Source organism: Heloderma suspectum, chromosome 1 (assembly GCF_057233095.1).
Source record: "Heloderma suspectum isolate Gila_16-S chromosome 1, 16-S_ref, whole genome shotgun sequence".
NCBI lineage: Eukaryota > Metazoa > Chordata > Lepidosauria > Squamata > Helodermatidae > Heloderma > Heloderma suspectum.
This window is the reverse complement of record NC_139458.1, coordinates 438,805,364-438,828,750: the sequence shown is the minus strand read 5'-3', so window position 1 is coordinate 438,828,750 and position 23,387 is coordinate 438,805,364. Positions and strand designations below refer to the sequence as shown.

The following is a 23,387-nucleotide window of genomic DNA, read 5'->3' as shown; positions in this document are numbered from 1 at the left end:
CCCGGGGCCCTTATAAGGCCGGCGGGCGCGCAGCGGGCGGCGGCGCGGGGTGCTCCCGGGGTGGTGCTGAAGGGACAGCTCCGTCCCCGCTCGCTCGCGCCCGCCCCGAGGGCGCCGCGAGCCGGGCGCTGCCCGCCCTCCCGCGCGCGCGCGCTCCGCCTGGGCCGGCACAGCCGCAGCCGCCGTCGCGGGAGCCGGAGCCGGAGCCGGAGCCGGGGCCGCGGCGCGAGCGGCAGCGCCGGAGCCGAGCCGGGCCGGGCCGGAGCAGCAGCCATGAGCCAGGCAGCGGCCGCCTCCTCGCCAGCCGCCGCCGCCGCGCCCGCCGCGCCGCCTGCCGCCGCCGGCCCCCGCGGGCGCCCCCAGCAGCCGGCCCTCGCCTGCGCCTGCCCGGCGGGACCATGAAGCGGCAGAACGTGCGGACGCTGGCGCTGATCCTGTGCACCTTCACCTACCTGCTGGTGGGCGCCGCCGTCTTCGACGCGCTCGAGTCCGAGGCGGAGACGGCCGACCGCACCCGGCTGGAGCGGCGGCAGCTGGAGCTCAAGAGCAAGTACAACCTGTCCGAGGCCGGCTACTGCGAGCTCGAGGGCGTCGTGCTCAAGCTCAAGCCCCACAAGGCCGGCGTCCAGTGGAAGTTCGCCGGCTCCTTCTACTTCGCCATCACCGTCATCACCACCATCGGTAAGGCGCCGCGGAGGGGCCCGGCGGCGCCCATCGCCGCGGCCTTTGGGCGCAGCCGGCGGCGCCCCCCCCCCCCGAGAACCGGACGCCCCGCTCTCCCTCGCGGGGTTCTGGGGCTCGCCTGAAGGAGGGAGCCGTTCCCTTCTCTCTCTGCCCCCCCACCCCGTAGTTTGTCTTCAGTTTTGCTTTGGTGCCGCCGGATCAGTTTCTGGGTTTTGTTTTTTGCTGTGTTTAAGGCAGCCGGGGCTGGGGAGGCGGGGGGAATCGGTCGGTAAGGGCCGAAGGAGTTGTGCAAGTTGTTCTGAAGACGGCGGGGACACCGCTTGCCACTGGGCAGAGGTACCCTCCACTGCGTCCGGAGGGGTGTGTGTGTGTGTCCCATCACATTTCACTTTAACATCAAATAGACAGATGAATCCTCCCTTCGCTACCATCCCATCAGTAGTCGCGCACATCTGCAAGGCACCAGGTGGGGGAAGGCTGATTCGACCGCTTAATACAGCCCCCCGCCCCCGGTTTTCTCCCGTTGCTTTGGCGCCTTCGTTTCCCTTGAAAAGCCAACCTTGGGGAGATGTCACGCTGTCTGCAGCGCCTGGAAGGAAATCTCCTTTTATCCCCACTGCCCTATTTAATCAAACCCGCTTCACGCGAAGTGTGGTGTTGGCTTTCATTCCCCCCGCCCCCTCCGCAGCCGGTTTGTGAAGGGGGGGGGGAAGGAAGCCTCAAGTGATTGCACAGGGAACAATAGAGACAAAGGGTCTTTCACTGAAAGCAGCCCCCTCCTCTATCCCCCCCCCGCGCCATTAGATAACCAAATGAGTTTGCTGGTAGTATTTGAAAGTGTGATGTGGTCTCTCCTTCCAGCAGTTACTGCTGCACGATCCTTGGGGTGGGGGGAGATCAGTTGTGGGGTAAATTATTTAGGGTGATGGTAGAAAAAACAGCAAGGGTCCAAGTGCAGGGAGTGACCCCCCTCACCAAAACCTCTGTTTTGGGGGGCCCTCTTCAAGATAAAGGAAGAAGGGTGGTTTGCCACACTTGGGCTGCAATCCGAAGTGTACTTATTAGGGAGTAAGCCCCATTGGACCCAAGGGCACCCACATCTGAGTAAATGTGCCGAGAATCGTGTCCTTGAACTGAAATCTGGTATACACACTGACTGGGGGGATTTAACTTCTGAGTAAACGCACCTGGGCTTGTGCCATTACAGTCGGCTTGTGCCATTACAGTCTCTTTTTCACAGAATGTATTTCAGAGCTTTGCAGATGAATCCTACGCATCTTTACTTAGAAGTAAGCCCCACGGTGTTTAGTGGGGTTTGTTCCCCAAGAAGTGGGCACTGGACTGCAGTTTAAAGAGCGGTCAAGCACTTTCTACCCCGCCCCGCCGCCCCTGCCTTGCTGCGATAAACACAGGGGTGGAGGCTACAGGTTAATTAATCTGGCATATTAGGGGGAGGCACATGGAAGCCCCCAGCCCATTCCGTACTATTATGCTGCTCTCTAGGGATTATTTTTTCTTTCTGCTTCTTCAGGGGCAAAGGGAATCACTTTTTGGTTCTCAAAAGGAGCAGACAAGCTTGTGATTCGGGGGGAAACCCAATCGGTCTTTCTGCCAGTTTCCGAACAACCTAAGCGGGGGAGGGGGCCGGAAGGGGGGGAGTCTCATCTCACAGTGTCTGCAATGCGTAGGATTCCTGAGAGTGTGAGTAGCACCATGTTGGGAGTGGGGGGGGGGGTCCTCCACGGTGAGATGAATAGTTGGGAATCACCTTCTCCCCCCTCGATTAAGCTTAAGAAGGTGCTCCATGCTACACAACAGCCTTACACATTCCGGACATCTTTTACGTCCCATATGAATGCTGCAGTTCTAGACATAATTCCTAGGGAGTCAGCCCAATTAAGTTCAGTGGGACTTCCCTCTGAGGAAACATGCACAGGATTGCACTGTCCAAGTCGTATCCCACCATACATTCCATAATCCAGCTTTCCTAACTGTTTTGTAACAATTTCCAGAGGGGCGGCCGTGTTCGTCTGTTGCAGAAAAACCCACAAAGACTCTTGTGGCACCTTAAGGACTGTCAAATATATTTCTTCTGGCATATGCTTTCATGGACATGATCCACTTCATCATATGCATGAGGCAGTGTCCACAGAAGTTTATGCCAGAATAAATAAATGTGCCCATCTCTATGGTGCCACGAGATGTAGCAAAGATGCCAGATGTTGTAGGATTGTTTCCATTTTGCAGATGGAAAACTGAGGTGGACAGGAAGCAGCTTAAATTAAAAGCCAGGCTTCTTTGGTCCAGAACTGTACCACATTTGAAGTTTTATGAGGCATATTTTGTAAATATGCTTGTGTTATCTTGTTTTACCTTGGATTCCCCCCAAGCTTAATTGTAAAACTGAGGCTTTCTGTGGGAAAATGGCAGAGGGACAGAAAAACATCGATTTTCAAACTGTATCTCAAGTTTTCTCTCTTGCATTCATATAATAAAGTCAGAAAATATCTACTGTAAATATTATTCTCTTAAATAGATAGCTATGTAGTTAAGCTGCAGTTCTATTCACATTTACTTGGGAGTAAGTTCCACTGAATGCAGTGGGAGTTACCTTTGAGTAACATGGGTTGAATCATATTGGCCGTTGAGTGAACACCATGAACATTCCCCATCCCTTCCAACATCTCTGTTCTTAATGAGGCCAAAAAGCTTTACTTTGACGCTTTTAAAAACTAGAAATTATACATCTCTCTTTACAACATATTAAGCCAGCTACAAATAGAGCTTTTTTTTTTTTTTTAGGACAAACCAATGCAATTGGGCACAGTTTGACGTGCAGAGGAAGAGATCAGTGTAAGCTCCTAACTCTTGCTTGCAATCAGATTAATTCCTGATTTATGGTGCTGCTATATAACAGGAGTGGAATTCTGGCCAAAGACCCTCAGAGCCCAGGCAGCCTTGAAGCTGCTTGCAGTGTTTCCAAATTATTTCACAAATCTCAGGCTCTTACAAGCTCTGCTCTGCAGAGTCTTATACGGCATTTGCTCTCTCTACTTTGGCTTTGTTTTTACTATGTTCCCTTTGCTTTGAAATATTTCACTTTTTACTATTTTCACGTCATTTTGCAACATCTCTTTTTGTTCATGTTCACAAAACCCTTGTGAGGGAGGCCACTGCTAATCCTGTTTTGAAATATTTCTAGCTCACCCACCCCCTCTCGAACAGCTGGCTGGGGGATTATGGTGACCCAACACATCTCTGGGGCAACAAGGCTGTTGCAGAATGCAAACTGCAGCTGGGATCATGTAGGGAAAAGTCCCGCCTGAAGGATTGGGTCCCAGGCTAGGAAGGGCTTTAAAGGTCCTGGAACTGGACTCAGAATTGGTAGAGCTGTTGTCAAAATATAGGTTGAATGTGACCCTGTCTCCCATCCTCTACAAGGAGACAATCACTGTGCTAGTTGGCTTCAAGCCCCTTGTAAAAGGCACCTTGCGGTAGTCAATCATGGAAGCTGCAAAACACGATCATTTGGGAAACTGAGGCCAAAGGCCAATTCCCACTGCCATTTCAGCACATGACCCCAGGGCCCTTGCTGGGATCCCAGCTGCCTCAGCCGCAGAAAACGGGCCACAGCCACAGGTAAAAGTTTCCCCCACTGCAGGCATGTGCAGGAATTGTCATATACATTGCCCTGGAGAGGCAGACTTCCTGTTGGCCAAGTCTGGTGGCTGGGAGGGGACGAATCCTGGCCTTTCAGGTTTGAACCCTACCTTCTGCTCAGTTTACCACTCTTGCTGCCTTGTTTTGTTATTGTCAGCTTGTTGGCCAAACTTCACTGAAAGCCACGAGGAAATATGAGCAGAAGCGTAATGAGATAGGGTCGAATTCCGTTGTGCCTCCTGTGGCTGCAGTGGGGCCTCAGTGAAGCAATGTGAGTTTCTAGAGCACCCTTCCCCACCCTCCAGACAGGCTGGACTAGAACCCCCAGCCAGCTGTTTGAGGGGAGGGGCTATAAATACCTTTATTTGTTGGGATGCTTGAGTGATTTAATTTTTTTTTGTATGTAAATGGTTGCTATATTATGTTTTATATTGTATTTTTAAAGCTTTAATCTACTGTAAACCATCCAGAGGGCTTTGCCAGTGGGCAATACAGAATAGTAATAACAATAATAATTATTATTCATAATAATATAATGGATAGTCCAACACATCTGGAGGGCACCAGGTTGGGGAAGGCTGTTCTAGAGACACAGCTCAAGATCTCTTGCAGCGGCTCAACAGCTGCCAAGGCCCGGGACTGGGATTATGCAGAGTAGCTGCTCCGGGAACTGGTGAATGGAGTTCATGAATTAAAACATTTTTAGCCCAGCTTTCGAAGTGGACCGTCTAACAATCAATTTAGAAAATACATCCCCATTAAAGATAAAAATCTGATCAGCCCAAGTCAATAAAAACAAACAAACAGGAAACAAACCCCACTAAGAGGACCAAACAAATATAGTTACTGTCTAGGCCAAAAGCACACTGAAGTAATAGGAATCACCTGATATGGCAGAGAGGGGGAACTGAGTGGATAGTCTGGTTTAAGGAATTCCACAATGTGGGTGCTACCACTGAGAAGACCCTGCCCCATTTACCTATCCACCAATCTCAACCAGGCGTGGGATATGGTGCTGGGTCTCTAAGCATGCCAGTGGGTTTGCAGGGAGGAGGTGGTGCTTGGGCTACGAGTGTCCCAAACTGGATGTGCTGCTGGCCTCAGGATTTGGGCTACAGGGCTGGGGAAGGAGAAATGAGACAGGGAGACATTTTTCTCCCCTCTCACAATGCTAGAACCCAATGGGGCCATCCCATGAAGCTGATTGGTGGGAGATTCAGGACAGATCAAAGGAAGGGCTTCTTCACACAGTGCAGAGTTATGCTGTGGAATTCCCTTCCACAAGATGTACTGATGGCCACCAATTTGGATGGCTTTAAATGGAGGGTTGACAAATTAAGAACATGAGAGCGCTGCTGGACCAGACCAAAGCTTATCTAGTCCAGCAGTCTGTTCACACAATAGCCAACCAGCTGCCCACAGGAAACCCACAAGCAGGACATGAGTGGAACTGCACCCTCCTGCCCGTGTTCCCCAGTGACTGGTGCACGTAGTTATACTGCCTCTGATACTGGAGTTAGCATATAGCCATCAGGACTAGTAGCCATTGGTAGCCTTCTCCTCCATGTATGGGAGGATGCTGCTGTGCTCATGCCCTGCTTGTGGGTTCCTGGTCGACAGCTGGTTGGCCACTGTGCGCACAGAATGCTGGACTAGTAGACTAGTAGGATCACCCTGCGTCTGATCCTGCAAGGCTCTTCTTATGTTCTGAAGGGCAAAGGAGGAGCTGGAACCCAGCTGGCAATTCATTCTGATCGGTGTTTCTTTCTACTGAAACTGAAAGTGAAACACTGTGGTGGGGGCCAGAGAGTGAATGAAGTGATTTGCTGTTTCACTTCTGCAAATCCCTCATGTTGATCGTGAAACACAAATAAAGGATGTAGCTGTACACGCTGCTGTCTGTGGGGGCTTTCAAGCTGAGGCATGAATTGGTTGGTGCCTTATGGCAAAATTCACACCACCCTGAGATGTGCTTTGGAAGGTCATGTCGTCAGGGGAGGACCCTGGCTTGGGGTGGAGCTCCTGACTGGCAGACAGAAAGTCCCAGCCCCCCTCTGTAATCCTGTTGCCTTTTAGTCTTAAAAAAAAGTCTGATGTTCTTTGATACTGTCTTCTTTGTTGGTGTTTTATTATAGTCTGTGTATTTTTACCTTGCTTACAAGCCCCCTTAGATACTTCATAGAAAGGTGGGATATAAATCTATTATTATTATTATTATTATTATTATTTCTCTTTCCCATCTAAATCCAAGGAAGTGGCTCAAGTTCTAAATTAGTGTCTGATGTTGCTAATGGACTGGATGAAGGCAAATCAGTTGAAGCTTAATCCAGGCCTGCTCTCGGTCAATCAAAAGGCAGATCAGAGAATAAGGCTTAGCCTGTGCTGGATGGGGTTACACTCCCCTTGAAGACTCAGGTTCACAGCTTGGGTGTACTTCTGGAATTTGGGATGTTAGAGAATTCCACCACAGACTCCAATCCGGCCCCCCGGAGTCTGTGGCTGAACGGAGCAATCTCCCCCGCCACCCCATGAAACTTCCCCGGGATGGATCTTACCTTGCGTCAGCCGTCCGGTCCATCCGCTGTCCCTGGTCTGTGGCCGTGAATGGCCGCCCCTGTTTGTGGCCACCATTTCCCTTGCTACTTTAGCCATGATAGGCTACGTAAATACTTACATAGCCTATCACGGCTAATGCAGGGATGCAAACGGCAGCCGCTATGGCAGCTGCCATTTGTGGCCGCAGCCCGGCAGTGGATGGATGTCCGGCTGTGGGTGGCCCTGGCCGGCAGCTCCATGGACTCGCCGCAGAGTGGAGCTGGCAGGGGAGGATTCCTGGGGGAGGGATGGATTGCCTCCCCCCCACCGCTGATGGGCTGGAACAAGGTAAGGGATTCATACATCCCTACCTGGAATCAGCCCATAATCTGGGTGCCCAGGTTGCAGCAGTGGCCAGCAGTGAGTTAGCACAGCAGCTACTCTACCAACTGTACACATCTCCAGAAACATCAGATCTGGCCACAGTGGCACATGCCTTTATGACATCCCATTGGACAACTGTAACGGGTTCTATGTGGGGCTACATTTGTTAGGAAATGTCTGCTAGCCCAGAATGCCGTGGCCAGACTGTTGACTGGGACCAGTTATACGAAGCACGTGACTCCCTTGTGGCAACAGCTTCACTGGCTACTGGTCCATTTCTGGGCACAATTCAAAGTGCTGGCTATGACCTGTCAAACTCCATACAACTTGGGACCAGGCTATCTGAAAGACCACATTCTCACATACAAGCCTGCCCAGGTTTTAAGATCTTCCAGGGAGGTCCTTGTCTTGGTCCCACCTCCATCAGAGGCACGCTTGGTGGGGATGTGAGAGAGGGCCGTGCGCAGGCTCTGGAGCTCCCTGCCAAGGGAGGCTAAGCGGGCCTCCTCTCTCTTGTTCTTCTGCCAGGAGGCAAAGGCATTTGTATTCAGGCAGACCTTTGGCATCTAAACTGGTCTGCTGTTGAACGGGGCTTGACTGGGCTGGCTGCTGTTTTTTATATTGTTGTGTTTAGCTGTGATTAAAATCAAGTTTAATCTTGATTTTGTTACTGCTAGCTGCCTTGAGCACCATTTTTGGTGGAAAGGTGGAATTAGTGGTGTGACGAATCCTGCCCCCTTTTTTTGGGAATGTTTTCTCTCCCTGTGAAAGAGGCATTCTCTTTTCTGCCTCTTTTGCAGGGAGGGGGAGAATTTCCTCCTTGGGGAGGGGGACAGGGTTTCCACATACCTTTTTAAGTGTAGGCGATTCTTGAGGGGTTTTCTTTCTTTCTTTCTTTCTTTCTTTCTTTCTTTCTTTCTTTCTTTCTACACCCCCTGCACTTGCCGGAGCCAGCAGGACTCTTCTCCAGCCTGGCAGTTCTTTCTGAACTCTCAGAAGACCATGTGACCTCGCCCTCTCCCATAGGCATTCAGGAAGAACTCCCAGCTGGAGAATAGTCCTGGGCTCCTGCAAGAGCAGGGCGTGTTTTAAAAATATAGAAAGAAGACCCCTCAGCAACCGTCTACACTTACAAAGTTACATGGAAACCCTGTCCCCTTCCCCAAGGAGAAAATACTCCAGAAGTCTCACCTCTCTCAGCCTCTTTTGCCAGAGTTTTTGCTTTGCCCCCACCTGCCCACAAAATGCCAAAATTGGAAGAATTGACATTTTTGGCACAGCACTAGGTGGCATGTACTGTTCAGTAACAACAGCAACAACCATAATCCCCAGTACCTCTGTGCAAAAGGATCCCTCCCTGGTGGCAGGGTCGAGAAAGATCCTGAAGAAATGCTGCAGTTGCCTTGAGTGGCAATATTGAGCTAGAGAGATGCAGTCTAGGTCTGCTTCAGATCTACAACAGCACAAGAGAGGTTGCCTTGCCTTCAAATCAGTGATCACTTGAGTCTGAGATAAGAAAATGATATTGAGCTGCAATTGTGAGGACACCTGACCCGAGAGGAAGCCCCATTGAACAAGTGGGACTTCTCTCCAATTAATATGCATAGAATTATGCTGCACAGCTTCAGTCCTGGCCATATTTTTTTACTAAGAATAAAGCCCCATTGAAATCTGAGGGGCTTCCTTTAGTGTAAAGATGCTTAGGAGCAGGCTAGCCACACATTATGCAGAAATGCATCTTAATGGATATTTGACTCCCAATTAAAAACACACACACACACAAACTGTGAGAGGATTTGAGAAGAGAAGCAGCAGGGGGATATCCATGAAAGATTTTCCCCACATGCAGCTCCATGCTCCAAGGGGGCCTTGAAAATACAGGTGAATTTCCATTTTCAAGCCCTGGGATGGAGTGGGAAGAGCTGGGGCTGATTTGGAGCAGAGAAAGTGCAAGCAGAAAAAAGGCATAGCACTCCCCCAGCTGTTTCTTCATCCAACATGCCTCCCCCCGCCCGGCTGCTTTTTTCATTTTAAAAATGGTGCTGGGGCTCCATGACATACGTTTCTGCAAATACATAGTTTGTTCCCTAAGACTGTATGTTGCAAACAAGTTTAGGATATCTGTGGCCTAGGAATTTTGTGTATGGAATCTGGTGATGATTTCAGCATCCTGAAACTGTTGGCATTTATTCTCTTAAAAAGCAGGTCAGCTCACAATAGCTCTGAAGACACGTAAGCAAGCGTGGCAAGAGGTGGAGGGATTCTCTGTGTCCCCCACAGCCACTTACCCCCCGCCATTGGGCATCAATCATTTTTAGGGATGGATGGATGGATCTGTTAATTTTGGTTTTGCTCAGTTTCTCATTTTTCTAGTCTCAAGTTCAGTTTATCTTGAACTCTGGGATTCCCATCCCCATCTTATGTTTGGTTCATCCTGAACTTTGAGAATTAAAAAACAAACAAACAAAAACATTTGCAAGACATTTCATATACATTTATCTGCACGTTTGTCCAACTACATGCATTTTTGTACACAATTTTGCTTGAAGTACACATTTTTGCAAGCAATTTTCCTTAAGTAATGCATTGTTGAACATAATTTTCATTAATATATGCATTTTGTATGCATTTTTTTTTTTTTTGCTTTCGAACTGTGGTTCTGGAGAAGACTCTTACGAGTCCCCTGGACTGCAAGGAGGTCAAATCAGTCCATCCTAAAGGAAATCAACCCTGAGTGCTCATTGGAAGGACAGATACTGAAGCTGAAGCTGAAATATTTTGGCCACCTAATGCGAAGAGAAAACTCCCTGGAAAAGACCCTGATGCTGGGAAAGACTGAAGGCCAAAGGAGAAGGGGACGGCAGAGGATGAGATGGCTAGATAGCATCACGGATGCAATGAATATGAACTTGAGCACGCTCCGGGAGAGAGCAGAGGACAGGAAGGCCTGGCGTGCTATGGTCCATGGGGTCACGAAGAGCTGGACACGACTGAACGACTGAACAACAACAATGCATTTTTTAATTGGACAACTCCACTGCAAAATTCAGACAAGTGCAAATTTGGAAGGATAACTGAGTTTTGGTTTGTGTCCTGCTTCAAAAGTGCTAAATTAGGTTGTTCTTGTTCAGTCGTGTCTGACTCTTCGTGACCCCATGGACCATAGCACGCCAGGCCTTCCTGTCCTGCGCTCTCTCCTGGAGCGTGCTCAAGTCCATATTCATTGCATCAGTGATGCTATCTAGCCATCTCATCCTCTGCCGTCCCCTTCTCCTTTTGCCCTCAGTCTTTCCCAGCATCAGGGTCTTTTCCAGGGAGTTTTCTCTTCGCATTAGGTGGCCAAAATATTTGAGCTTCAGCTTCAGGATCTGTCCTTCCAATGAGCACTCAGGGTTGATATAAACTCCATGTTAGGCGTAATTAGAAAAGCAACTGAGAATAAAACTGCCAATATCATACTGCCCCTATACAAATCTATGGCGCGACCACAGTTGGAATACTGTGTCCAGTTCTAGTTGCCACACCTAAACAAAGATATTGTACAGCTGGAAAAAGTGCTGAAAAGGGCAGCTAAAAGGATCAAGGGGCTGGAGCATCTTCCCTGTGAGAGAAGGTTACAACAGCTGGGATTGTTGAGCTTGGAAAAAAGGAGGGTAAGGGGAGACATGATAGAGGCCTACAAAATCATACATGTGTGGAGAATGTGGATAGGGAGACATTTTTCTCCCTCTCTCGAAATACTAGAACCCAGTGGGGTCATCCCATGACGCTGATTGGTGAGAGATTCAGGACAGAGAAAAGGAAGTCCTTCTTCACACAGCGCACAGTGAACTGTGGAATTTGCTACCACAGGATGTATTGATGGCCACCAGTTTGGATGGCTTTAAAAGTAGGTTGGACAAACTCCTGGAGGAAAAGGCTATCAATGGCTACTAGTCCTGGTGGCTCTGTGCTACCTCCAGTCTCAGGGGCAGTGAGCCGATGTACACCAGTTGCTGGGGAACATGGGAGGGAGGGTGCTGTTGTGCTCATGCCCTGCTTGTGGGTTCCTGGTCGACAGCTGGTTGGCCACTGTGTGAACAGAATGCTGGACTAGATTGACCCTGGGTCTGATTGAGTTGGGCTCTTCTGATGTTTGCATCTTCCCTTCCCTTTGGAGTTTCCTGCTAGATCCAATTTTGGATCGCAAGCTCCTCAAGGTGGGAAATGTTTTGCTGTTACTGTGCACCAGCCTTCCCCAACCTGGGGCCCTCCAGATGTGCCGAACTGCAACTCCCATCATTCCCAGACAGATAACGACCATGCCAGCTGGGGCCTGCTGGGGCTTGTAGCCTAACACACCTGGAAGGCACCAGGCTGGGGAAGGCTGCTTTCCCCCCATGCACAGAGGTGGTATTATGGGATTGTTATGCTCACCCCACTTCTCTGAGCCACAAAAAGTTTCAGGAGTGCAGGGCATACCCGGGTTTGGTTTCCTCCACAAGGAGGCCGCTGGAGCATTTTTGCCATTTTCTAATATTTGCGTTTCTTTACAGATTATACAGGTTGAGCATAGGTGGAGGCCTGTCGTGGACACTCTAGCGGCTAGTCCAAAATCCATGGCTCCCACATCAGATCTTCTAGGGAGCCAACCCCAACACTCAGCTCTCCTCCGGTGCCCTCCTTGGTCCCCTCCCAAACTGCAGGCACATCCATCTGATTTCTTTTACAAGAATCCTGCCCTCCCCTGGAGGGAGGAGAAAAGCATTTCCTCATTCACCTCTTTCCTGGCTACTGATAAGGCCAGCCATTAAGAGCCATCAGCCTATAACATCCCCAACAAAGGAGACAGATACCAGGGCTATTAATCTCCTGCCCAGACCCCAGTCTTAGAACCTAGAATTTCTGAGTTGGAAGGGGCTCGATGATGATTACAATTAACCCATTGGAAGTTAACCCATCTGGGCCATACTATGATGTGCTGGACCAGCCTTTGCTCCAGCTGGTCCTTCCTTTCTTCCGTCTCAGTGCACAGTTGCAGAGGCTGCCCAGTTCAAGCCACATTCTTGATGTTTCAGAATCCTATCCTTGCATGTAAATTGGTCAAGTTGGTTAATCCAGGAAGCTGAGGGAGGGCTGGATGTGAAACAAAATGTGAAGAGAGAAAGAGATTAGGTGGGATTATTGAGTGGGGGAAGTGAAGGAAGAAGTGCAGGGCTAGCAAAGAAGCAGTAGCGATGGAGGCCTGGGCAATCAAACCCGGAGCGTAACTTTTAAATGGACAGACTGAGGTTATGACCTCCCGAGGGCTGATTCCTGTTTCACTTTTTAAACTGGAAGACAGGGTTTATACACATGCATCTCACCGTCAGTTGTGGGTGGGGCCCCTCCATTGAAGGGGCAAAAAGAAAAGGGCTGGGGCTCCACCCCCATTTTTATTGTGAGGAAACCCACCGCAATGGTGTGGAGAAGGTGAACAAGGGGACCGTTTTCTCCCTCTCCTATGGTTGTAGAACCTCATAATACTAGTCGTCCTATGAAGCTGATCACTCAGCGCATAGTTAAACTACAGAACTGACTACTGCAAGATGTAGTGATGGCCACCAACTTGCATGGCTTTATAAGGCTATCAATGGCTACCTCCAGTATCTCCAGGCAGTATGCCTTGGTGAACCAGTCACTGGGAAACATGGGCGGGAGGGTGCTGTTGCACCCTAGCTGTAGGCTTCCCAGAGGGATCCGGGTGGCTGCTGTGAGAACAGGTTGTTGGAGGAGACAGGCCTTTGGCCTGATCCTGCATGGCTTTTCCTGTATTTTTATGTTCATTTCAATGCATACGTACCATTCATAATTGAGGGCACCACCAGTGCGTTTTGTCATTTCAAGTCAGCCCTGCCATCCCATTGTTTCTATCCAAATTTCAAAGGCAACCTATCAATTGGCTCTAAACTCAGTGGCCTTCCTTCTGATCCTGGCTCTGTGGAAGTTCGCTGTGGCAGTGACTTACCACAGAGACATGACAGAGGTGTACAAAATTTTGCATGGTATGGAGAATGTGGATAGGCCGACATTTTTCTCCCTCTCTGAAAATACTGGAACCCGAGGTGTTCCTATGAAGCTGATTGGTGGGAGATTCAAGACAGAAAAGAAGGAAGGACTTCTTCACACAGCGCATAGTTAAACTACGGAATTGGCTACCACAGCATGTAGTGATGGCCACCAATTTGGGTGGCTTTAAAAGGGGGTTGGACAAATTCATGGAGGAGAGGGCTATTGATGGCTACTAGTCCTGATGGCTATGTGCTACCTCCAGAAGCAGAGGCAGTGAGCTGGGGTACATGGGCGGGAGGGTGCTGTTGCGCTCATGCCCTGCTTGTAGGTTCCTGGTTGACAGCTGGTTGGTCACTGTGTGATCAGAATGCTGGACTAGATGGACCCTGGGTCTGATCCAGCAGGGCTCTTCTGATGTTTGCATGTTCTTATTCCTACATGTGGTGAACACACATCATTTGATTCTCTGTGCTTGGTTTCTCTCTGCTTGAAGTCTGCTAGCTGCGTGTGCGCACCGGTTCCACAAGTATTGAATGGGAGGTGGCGTGTGAAAGCTCTGCCTGGTGTGTGTTGTGCTCCTAGCTTGAGATGGTGCATTCGCATGGACAAGATGTTGTCATTTGATGTTGCAGCCATCTTGCATGTCATCGGCGGGTGCTGTTTGGAGCAGGGCTGGGCAGAAAGCGGCTCTCCCCGTGTTTTGGACTTCAGCTCCCAGCATTCCTGACCATTGGCCACGGTGGCAGAGGCTTCTGGATGTTGCTGCGCCTTCTGCCTGGTGATCTGCCTTTTGCCTCCCATGGGCCCAGAGCACTCCCCCCTCCGTTATGCCTTCACCTGTTCTGCGAGCAGCGAGGCCGATGCCTGGGGAGGCCTGGTCGGGGCACTACGTGGATCTGTGGTGTGTGCAAGGCCAGGAGGGGCGAGGCCAGGGCAGTTCTGACAGCCCCCTCAACTTCTCTTTCTGTGTCCAACCACCACAGCTGATGTTACTCAGTGTCATTACTCATTTGGCAGCCCCCAAATCCTGCCCATTGGCTGTGTCTTGCCAGGCTAGCCCGACACACCTTGTCTCCCACCTACCTCATGCCCATGCAGCTGTGCCGTGCAAGCTATACTTGGTCCAAGAGTTCAGGGCTGGCCCTGCCATGAGGCAGGGTGAGCCATTCACTTCAGGAGGCAGATGCTGGGAGGGGGCAGCAAGGCGTTGGAGGCAGACCCATGTGCCCTTGCTCTGCCCCCCCCCAATGAGCCTGCAGCCTTCAGCGCAGTGGAAGATGCTGCCTCATCATCCGTGTTGAAGACAGATTCATCTGCCCGTCTGGTTGCCTTTTATGCATGGAGGGGGAGGGGGCGCCACCTTGTTCTCTGCTTCGGGCAGCAGCATGCCTTGGGCTGGCCCCGCACGAGTTAAGGACTGAAGGCTCAGGCCAAAGGGCTGTCCAGCCCAATGTCCTCCTCTGCAGAGTGGCTAACCAGAGGCTCCCAGGAGGCCCACAGCCAAGGTTCAAGGGCAAAGCCCACTCCCACTCTCGCTCCCAGCAGCATCCGTTATCCAGAAGCATGCTGCCTCTGAGCTCAGGGTTCCACATGGCCATCAGGACCGGTAGCCACTGGCAGACCCCCCACGCCCCTCCCCCTCCATGAATTGGTCTTGCCCCCTTTCAAAGTCATGCACGTTTGGGGGGGAAAGGCATCGTCCTTGATGGCTCTCTAGGGGTCCTGTAAGGGAAGGGCCCTTGTTCATGGGTGGAGCGCTTGCTTTGCACACAGACAGTCCCAGGTTCAGTCTCCATCAGCTCCAGTGGAAAGAATCCACAGATATGCCTTTGGGAAAGAGCCTTTGTCCGCCTAAGGCCTGGCGACCTGCCGACTGCCATAGGAGCACTCTGATGGAACAAAGGGGGCTTCCTATGATTGGGAGCTGTCTTCCCTGACCTGGCGCCCTCCACAACTGCGCTGGCTGGGAATGATGGGTGTTCCTGTCCAACGGATCTCATGGAGTCACCTCTGAGCTTGTACAATTGAGCATCCTTATCTCCCAGGACCATTTGGGTGATGGGTCCAACTGCTCCATCATCCCTGTCTGGTACACACCTTCTTGCCGAAGAATTTTTAACTAGCAGGAATGCTAGCAAGCATGTCGGAAAAGCAGGGACAGTGCTGCATCATCCCACTTTTATCTGTGGTTGGTCTGTGAGACGGCCAGGCCATGGCAACTCCGAAGAGTGACATGGTGGAGCCAGTGGAGGCTGGTGGCACTGATGTCAGCGGGGTGGTTAATCCACTCCACGTTTCAGTCAGAACCAGTCAGAACTCTAAGGAAACCTTAGAACTGCTTTAGCGTTCTGACTGGTTTTGACTGAAACCCGGAGTGGATTCACTGCCTCACTGACATCGGAACCACCAGCCTCCACTGGGTGAAGCAAGCCCCTGGGGCATTGTAGCTCATAAAACTGACCCCCCCCTCACAGAATGTCCACAATCTCTGGCATCCCTGCTTTGGCCTTTACTGCACCACACCACTGTGCCGCCCGCTCCAAGTCACCCTTGGCTCCTCTCACGGGGCTCTGCTGATCTCCCCAGCCATTTCCTGATCTAATTCTTTGACGGCTGAGGAAACCTCCACTTGAAGATGAACATCTAACAAGGTCCCAGTGTCTATTTTTGGGTCAAGTGTGCCAGAACTGTGATTTGGCCTGCCAAGGACTTTGGTGTCTGTCACAGTGAACATGCCAGACTATCTTGACCCAGTGAAGAGCCTGAGGGGCTGAGGCAAGGTTCTCTTCAGTTTCTGAATCAGTTTCTGAATCAGGGCCTGGGCACAGTAATGGACTGGATGAGGCCAATAAACTGAAACTCAATCCAGACAAGACGGAGGTACTGTTAAGTGGGTGGTTCATCTGCCCAGCTAGGTGATGTTCAACCTGTTCTGGAGGGGGTTGCACTTGTCAGGAGCGCCCTAGCGGCCTCTTTCAGCAGACTCCAATAGCCAACTCAAGACACAGACAAAAGGATTCTTTTCAAGGCTTTAATCCTTTTACAACTTAATGACTCTTTCAGATGCTAAGCACCAGCAACTAAGCAAGGAACAGCAGAGTAGCCTATGCTCCGAGTAGGCAGTTGATCCCCGTTTGAAGGAGAGTCACTTGAAGACCCTGAACTTATGGGCTAGGGAGAGATCCTCCCTCTTTCCCTTGGGTCCACGGGAGGCGGCCGTTGCTTGCGCGCCAAACGGGTGCTACGCCTCCTTTCCACGCCCTCCATCGCTTGTCGCTCCCTGCATCTGCGTCGAGCATCTAGCAAGCCCTGTCCTGCACTTTCTCACTGTTAGGATCACTATCTCAGGAATGCCGGCAGGAGGAATCTCTGCCAGCTGTGAGGGATGAGCTGGCTCCTCTCCCACGGATTGCTGATCCTCCTCAGAATCAGAACTGCTCTGGGGTTCTATCAGCTCAGTTTCCACCCTGACAACACTCCCCCTTTAATTATCAGGTTCATAGTTTGGGGGTGCTCTTGGACCCAGAACTGTCACTTGAGGCACAGGTGAACTCAGTGGCACGGAGCACTTTTTATCAGCTTAGGCTGGTATACCAACTACGCCCTTATCTGGACAGAGATAGCCTAGCTACAGTTATCCATGCTCTGATAACCTCTTGTCTGGTTTACTGCAATGTGTTATATGTGGGGCTGCCTTTGAAAATGGTCTGGAAACTTCAGCTGGTCCAAAATAGGATAACGAGATTGTTAACAGGGACTGGCCAATGAGGTCACATTACGCCAGTACTTTTCCAACTGCACTGGCTGCCAGTCCATGTCTGGGCCCAATTCAAAATGCGGTTATTAACATTCAAAGCCCTAGATGGCTTGGGGCCAGGTTATCTGAAGGATCATCTCCTCCCATATGTGCCTGCCCAGACCCTAAGATCATCCTCAGGGGTCCTTCTCCAGGAGCCCCCGCCAAAGGAAGTGAGGTGGGTGGCTACCAGGAAGAGGGCCTTTTCTGCTGTGGCACCCTGGCTGTGGAATGACCTCCCTACTGAGGTTCTCCTGGCACCTACCTTGTTCTCCTTCTGGTGCCAGGTGAGGACTTTTTTATTCTCCCAGTATTTTAGCATTTTAGCTTCCTAATTTTTTAGCTCTGGTGTTCTAAATCTGTATTTTAAATCTCTGCATTGCTGCTAGGTTTTATTCTGGATGTACTGTTATATTGTGGTTTTAAGCTTTCATATTTTATACTGTTTTATGCTGTGCTCTGTGGTTTTAATTTTTGTGAACCACTCAGACAGCTTTGGCTATTGGACTGTATAGAAATGAAATTGAATGAATGAATGAATGAATGAATAAATAAATAAATAAGAATTCACTTTTTCTGGGCGCAAAATGTTGATCATTTAGTCACAATATTATTATGTTTTAATTATTATTTTTAATCATGGAGGACAAACAGTTCTACCCATAAGCAATGACACAGACACATTATTGTCTGAACAAGGCTCTAGGGTTTCCTTCTTGCCAAACTGAGATTCTCTCCCTCCTTGCCAGCCTCTAACCCATTTGGGCGAAAGCCGACAGATTCTTCTCTGCAATGTTGCTGCCTGGCCGGTTCTGATTGTCATCACCAGTGTTGCCTTTGTGCATTTCCTTGCCAGCACCTGTTCTCTGTACAAGGCTCAGCATTTCTGTGCTTTTGTCTGAGAGGGAAAATGATGTCCCACCAGGGACCCTTGGCTTTGAAATGAATGTACATATGGAATATTGATTGCTAGATAGGGAAAAGGTGGAAGGAAAAAGAAATGACTATGATCAGAGCATTTGGAAGGCCCACATTTCTGTCTGTGAGTCACACAGTACAAGCACAATCTTGTACCAATAAGCCTGTCCAATAACTCAGAGGTAGAGCACATGGCTTACATGTATGAGGTCCCAGGTTTCGATGCTGTATGGGGGAGAAATTTGCTCCCACTTCCTGAACCAATATGCAAACTGAAACACACTTAGATTACGATATTTGCACATTTACAAATTTTGCAATGCAGTTCTCCATTAAAAAAAGAGAGAGAGCAGACATTAGGGGAAAGTGCATGCACAACATGTAAAAAGATAACATACAAAAGCACATTATGGTAGGGAGATAACTGCTTGCTAAAAATGCACGTATTAGGCAAAGCATGTATAAAGACAAGCATATTAGGAGAAATTCATGCAAAGTAGTGTACAAACATTTGTGCTGACTTGTTCAAAATTCACAAGCTGATGCGGAGATAGGATGAAACAAACTTAAGATTGGAAAAATGGGGAAGCTAAAGTGAAACTGACAGATTCATCCATCCCTAACATGCAGCAGCAGCACCTCCAAAGGGCCTGAGAAAGACTTCTGCAGGAAGTTAGATGGACCAAGGGTTTGACCCAATGGAAGGTGGCTTCATAATGTATCCATATATATTTAAGGTATTCATATAGCACCCTTCAAAAAGTGTAAATACAAAACATAATAAAGATCTACAATATACAATACAAATGATAAAATTAAAAATTAATAAAACAGCACAGTGAAAAAAAATCACATATGAAACTACTAAAATGCTTAAGAGAAAAGAAATGTCTTAATCTGGCACCTTAATCTTTGCAATCTAGGGAGCCATCTACCTGCACCGCCTCCATTCTGTTGGGATTAAGCTTCAGTTTATTAGCCCTCATCCAGCCCACAACCAGGTTCAGGCAGTGGTTCACGTCTTCTACCACTTGATTCAGATGACCAGGAGAAATAGAGCTGAGTCATCAGCACACTGATGACCTCTTCTAGCAGCTCCATACAGATGATAAAGAGCATGGAGAACATGGTGGGACCCCGTAACATGTGCCATGAGTCTGAGCAGTATCCCCGCCCCCAACCCGAAAGCCACCCTACAAAATCCACTGAGGGCCACCGATTTGGATGGCTTTAAAAGGGGATTGGACAAACTCATGGAGGAGATGGCTATCAATGGCTACTAGTCCTGATGGCTACATGCTATCTCCACTATCAGAGGCAGTATGCCTGTGTACACCAGTTGCTGGGGAACATGGGTGGGAGGGTGCTGTTGCACTCCTGTCCTGCTTGTGGGTTTCCTATGGGCAGCTGGTTGGCCACTGTGTGAACAGGATGCTGGACTAGATGGACCCCTGGTCTAATCCAGCATCAGGGCTCTTCCGATAGTCTTAATAATAAAAGAGGATGTCTGTCTGTCTGTCTGTCGGTCTGTCTGCCTGCCTGCCTGCCTGTGTGGCAGCACCAAGACCATAAAACCTAGGCCCCATCTACACAAGGCTTTTACTCCAGGGTGGCTGTGAGTTGAGGTCCTTTGGGACAGATGACACTTTGCAGCCATCCATGGTTTCCTCCCAGAAAATGTGGATTTCCAAGGAGGTGTTTTCCTGCGATGTTTTTCATTTGCCACAGGTTTCCCATGGTTGCCATCTGTCCCTTCCCCAAACTGACTTTGCATTTTGTGGTGGGTGTGTTGTAGGCATGCACAGTGCTTGCGGCACTCGGTGACACCCCTTTACTCCCCCCGTCCCTTCCCAGCTGCGCAGTTACAGAGGCACAGAGAGGCGTTTTCATTTATTTAGTCACACTTTTGCAGCTTCGTATCTTCTCAGTGGTAGCTTTTTGACTCAGTGCCCCAGGGCTGGGGGGTTCTTGGGGGAGGACCAACTTTGCTCTGGCCACCATTTTGGAGCAATGGGTAGGCATGTACTGCTCACACTTGTGAGTGCAAACCATTGTGAGAGTCTCGGGCTGGGGAACTGCCAAGCAGATGGCGTGGAAATGAAGGAGCACAAAACACTCAGTTTTTACCTAACAAGGGATGGAAAGACCCAACAGAAGCCTCTAAATACAAAACAGCCACTGAAGCATCACGCCCCCATGCTCACCGGACTGCACAGCTGCGCATTAATATATAATGGCAAAAAGAGGGCATGGTGGAGTCTGTTAGGGAAGTTTATTTTATTTATTTATTTCATTTCTATACCGCCCAATAGCCGAAGCTCTCTGGGCGGTTCACAAAAATTAAATCCAAACAACACACAATAAAACAATTTAAAATATACAGAACATTAACACCACAATATAACAATACAACCACAATAAAACCTAGCAGCAGTGCAAGAGTTTAAAATACAGATTTAAAACAGCAAAGATAATTTTTTAAAATCTTTTTTATCTTTAAAACAGCAAAGATAAAAGCCCACAGTAAATCGCGAGTGTATCCAGCAGAAGCTAATTCAAAGCTGAGATGCTGCGCAGCTGCGAGGGAGTGAAGGGTGAAAGCGGTGCCATGTGGATGGGGCCGTAGACATCTGACACTTGGCATGTATGCTAAGGGGACTTAGGGGCGTGCACCTCACGGATATTTTGTTTTCTAAATGGCATTAACTAATTCAAACTCATTTAATGTAGAGATGTGCACATCAGCAAAACCTGAACTTGCCAGTTCTCAAAATGCCATCTTGAAGCTCGTTCCGACTTGAGTCCATATCAGACTGTGAGCATTTTTTGGCAACAAATCCATGCATATTTTCATGCATGTTATTCCAAACGTACGCATCAGTTGTGCACATCTTTAAAATGTACTCATTCTTTTCCCATTGATTAGAGCATATTTGTGTGCATTTTGCAAATATACACATGCAGTTGAATGCATTTTTTGGGTCCACAAATAACATTGCAAGCTCAGAAATATACAGACTTTGACCACAGATTGTGTCTGAGTCCACGCTTGGTTCAGAAGCAGTGAACTGGGAATATCCTGATCAAAACCAAACTGAAATGAATTCCTCATGCATCCCTAATTAAATGATGGCTGCTGACATCATCCAGCCTGCAGAGGGCCTGGTGGTGGTGGTGGCAGTGCACCCCCCCTCACCTTAAACTAGTTCTGCTGCTTCATACCAGCTGCTTTTCCTAGTGAGCTCTTGCTGTTATGATGATGTTCAGGAAAGACACACCTAGTGAAGCCTTACCTGGGGAGGCGGTGGGCTCTCCCACACTGGAGGCATTCAAGAGGAGGCTGGACAGCCATCTGTCAGGGATGCTCTGACTTGGATTCCTGCATTGAGCAGGGGGTTGGACTCGATGGTCTTGTAGGACCCTTCCAACCCTGCTATTCTATGATTCTATGATTGTATGATTCTAAGCCTGGGTGGTTATGCCAGAGCAGCCGGGTTCAGTCGTAGCATGAATATTTTTGGCAAGCTAATGAACAGAGCCCAAGTCGAGGGGAGAGGATCCAAGAATAAATCCGTTTCTCCAGGTGTTTGTCAAGAAGCTGCCTGAAGGCCCAGCTTCCAGATGGCCAGCTGCCCTTCTGTGTGGGAAAGATGAAGCATCACTTTGGTGACTTCTAAGAAACCTTTAGGGAACTCAGCTGTGTTCTTCTCCATAAGTTTAGCCCTAGCAGTCACCTAAGCTAACCTTGCTTGTGGACATGCAGGGCTGCTTCAGACCATTGGCTCACCCCATGTAGCCCCACCAAACAGGCTTAGAAGGTGTGCCCCAGGGCCCTTTGCAATGTCACAGAGGATAACTGGACGCAACTCTTGAATCACATTGTTCTTTGCATGAGACCGCTTGGATTTCTTATGCAATTGGGCTCATGGTGGAGAAATAAACTCTGCAAATTCCTCCTGTCCTTTTTCTCTTAGGGTCATTAACTATGATGTGTCTCCTTCCAGTTTCTGGAATGGAGCCTGCTGTTTCATCCTGTACTTCCCAAAATTGTTAAGCGCTGATAGGTAAACCTCCCAGAGAGCCGCTCTCTTTACATCATGATATCCCAGGACCACAGTGTTCAAAAATACAACTGCAGGAGTTGGAAGATATGTCCTTTGAGAAACTTAGAGATGAGAAGTTTAGCCTGTATGCCAGCATGGCCCCGGATAGTGGTGGGTGAACTGGCCCCATTATAACCCATAATTTCCTTGCCATGTTATGGATCCAAAGTTATAAATTTGGACAAAGTCCTCTGTTATTATGCATTTTTAAAATTATCTTCATGATTTTGCACGGGTGTATCATGGAAGCGCAGCGTGTGCCATGTGCATGGGAACGGGCCATGCATAGTATGGTGCTCTTTCCTGCCTCTTTTCACAACATAATGCATTATGACACATCCTTCTCGGATTGTCTGTTACCATGTGTGGTTTCTTCACAGCAGTATACTAGCATGGGGGCAAAGCAGTCGGTAGATGGAGAGTCTGTGGAAGCTGTGGTTTCCATCAACATCGTGGGAGGAGTTGGCATGTTGCTCATGGAAGAGGACACTTAAGGGTCAAAGTAAAGCAATTCTGCACACAGTGCATTGCACGTGGGAATTTTCCATTTCCTTTGGAAAGCAAAGGGTCCCAGTGACCAATGGCTGAGCTTGTGCAGGGGGCAGAGTTTGGATACTTATTTGTGCAGAACGTGCATGTGCAGAAAATACAAATGAACTCGTAATCAATCTTGGCTTCAATTACAAAAACTGTTGAAATTTGTTGGAATGAAAGCACGGGTTGTTACACATCTCAGAACTGTGAACCTACTAGATTTGACTTATAAGCCAACTCATTTTGAGTTGCGGTGGAATTACTGTTCCCAGAGAGAAGATTGGGTGGAAGGGGGCAAATATTGATCTAGTTTGGGTTTGTTGTTTTTAAACAGTATGATCCTGGCAGGGTTGCCAACTGACCAGAAGAAAACTAGGTGGACATTTTCCTACACCTGTAACAGCAACTTATTTATTTTTATTTTATTTATAAATTTATGAGGCACCTTTGGGGCCAAATAGGGCCCTCAAGGTGACTTGCAATTGAATTAATCATAATTGAATCAGCTGGTGAAACTTTTCATGGCATACAGATAAGCATGAACACCCTGCTTAACTGAGGCTGACATAAGGCTGCTGTTAAAGGCAGAGAAGCAGGAGGCTGTGAAAAAGTTGGCATAGTGGATAATAATGCGCCATTTACAATGTCACACTTAGTACATCCTTTTCAAATGTCTGATTAAGGAATGTATTTTGTTGCTTTACTAATAAGGAGTTACAGTTTAGCAGTCACTCGTGTAGTGT

The 23,387-nt window shown here is 48.9% G+C and overlaps 1 protein-coding gene across 1 annotated transcript in view; it reads left to right on the top strand.

The window, feature by feature from the left end:
• The first annotated feature begins 398 nt into the window (after positions 1–398).
• Positions 399–23,387, top strand: part of KCNK3 (potassium two pore domain channel subfamily K member 3) — a 94,150-nt gene continuing 71,161 nt past the window's right edge. Inside the window, exon 1 of the mRNA XM_084832342.1 lies at positions 399–681. Within this exon, the coding sequence (XP_084688468.1) occupies positions 399–681 (283 nt within the window). The remainder of the gene's footprint in view (positions 682–23,387) is intronic.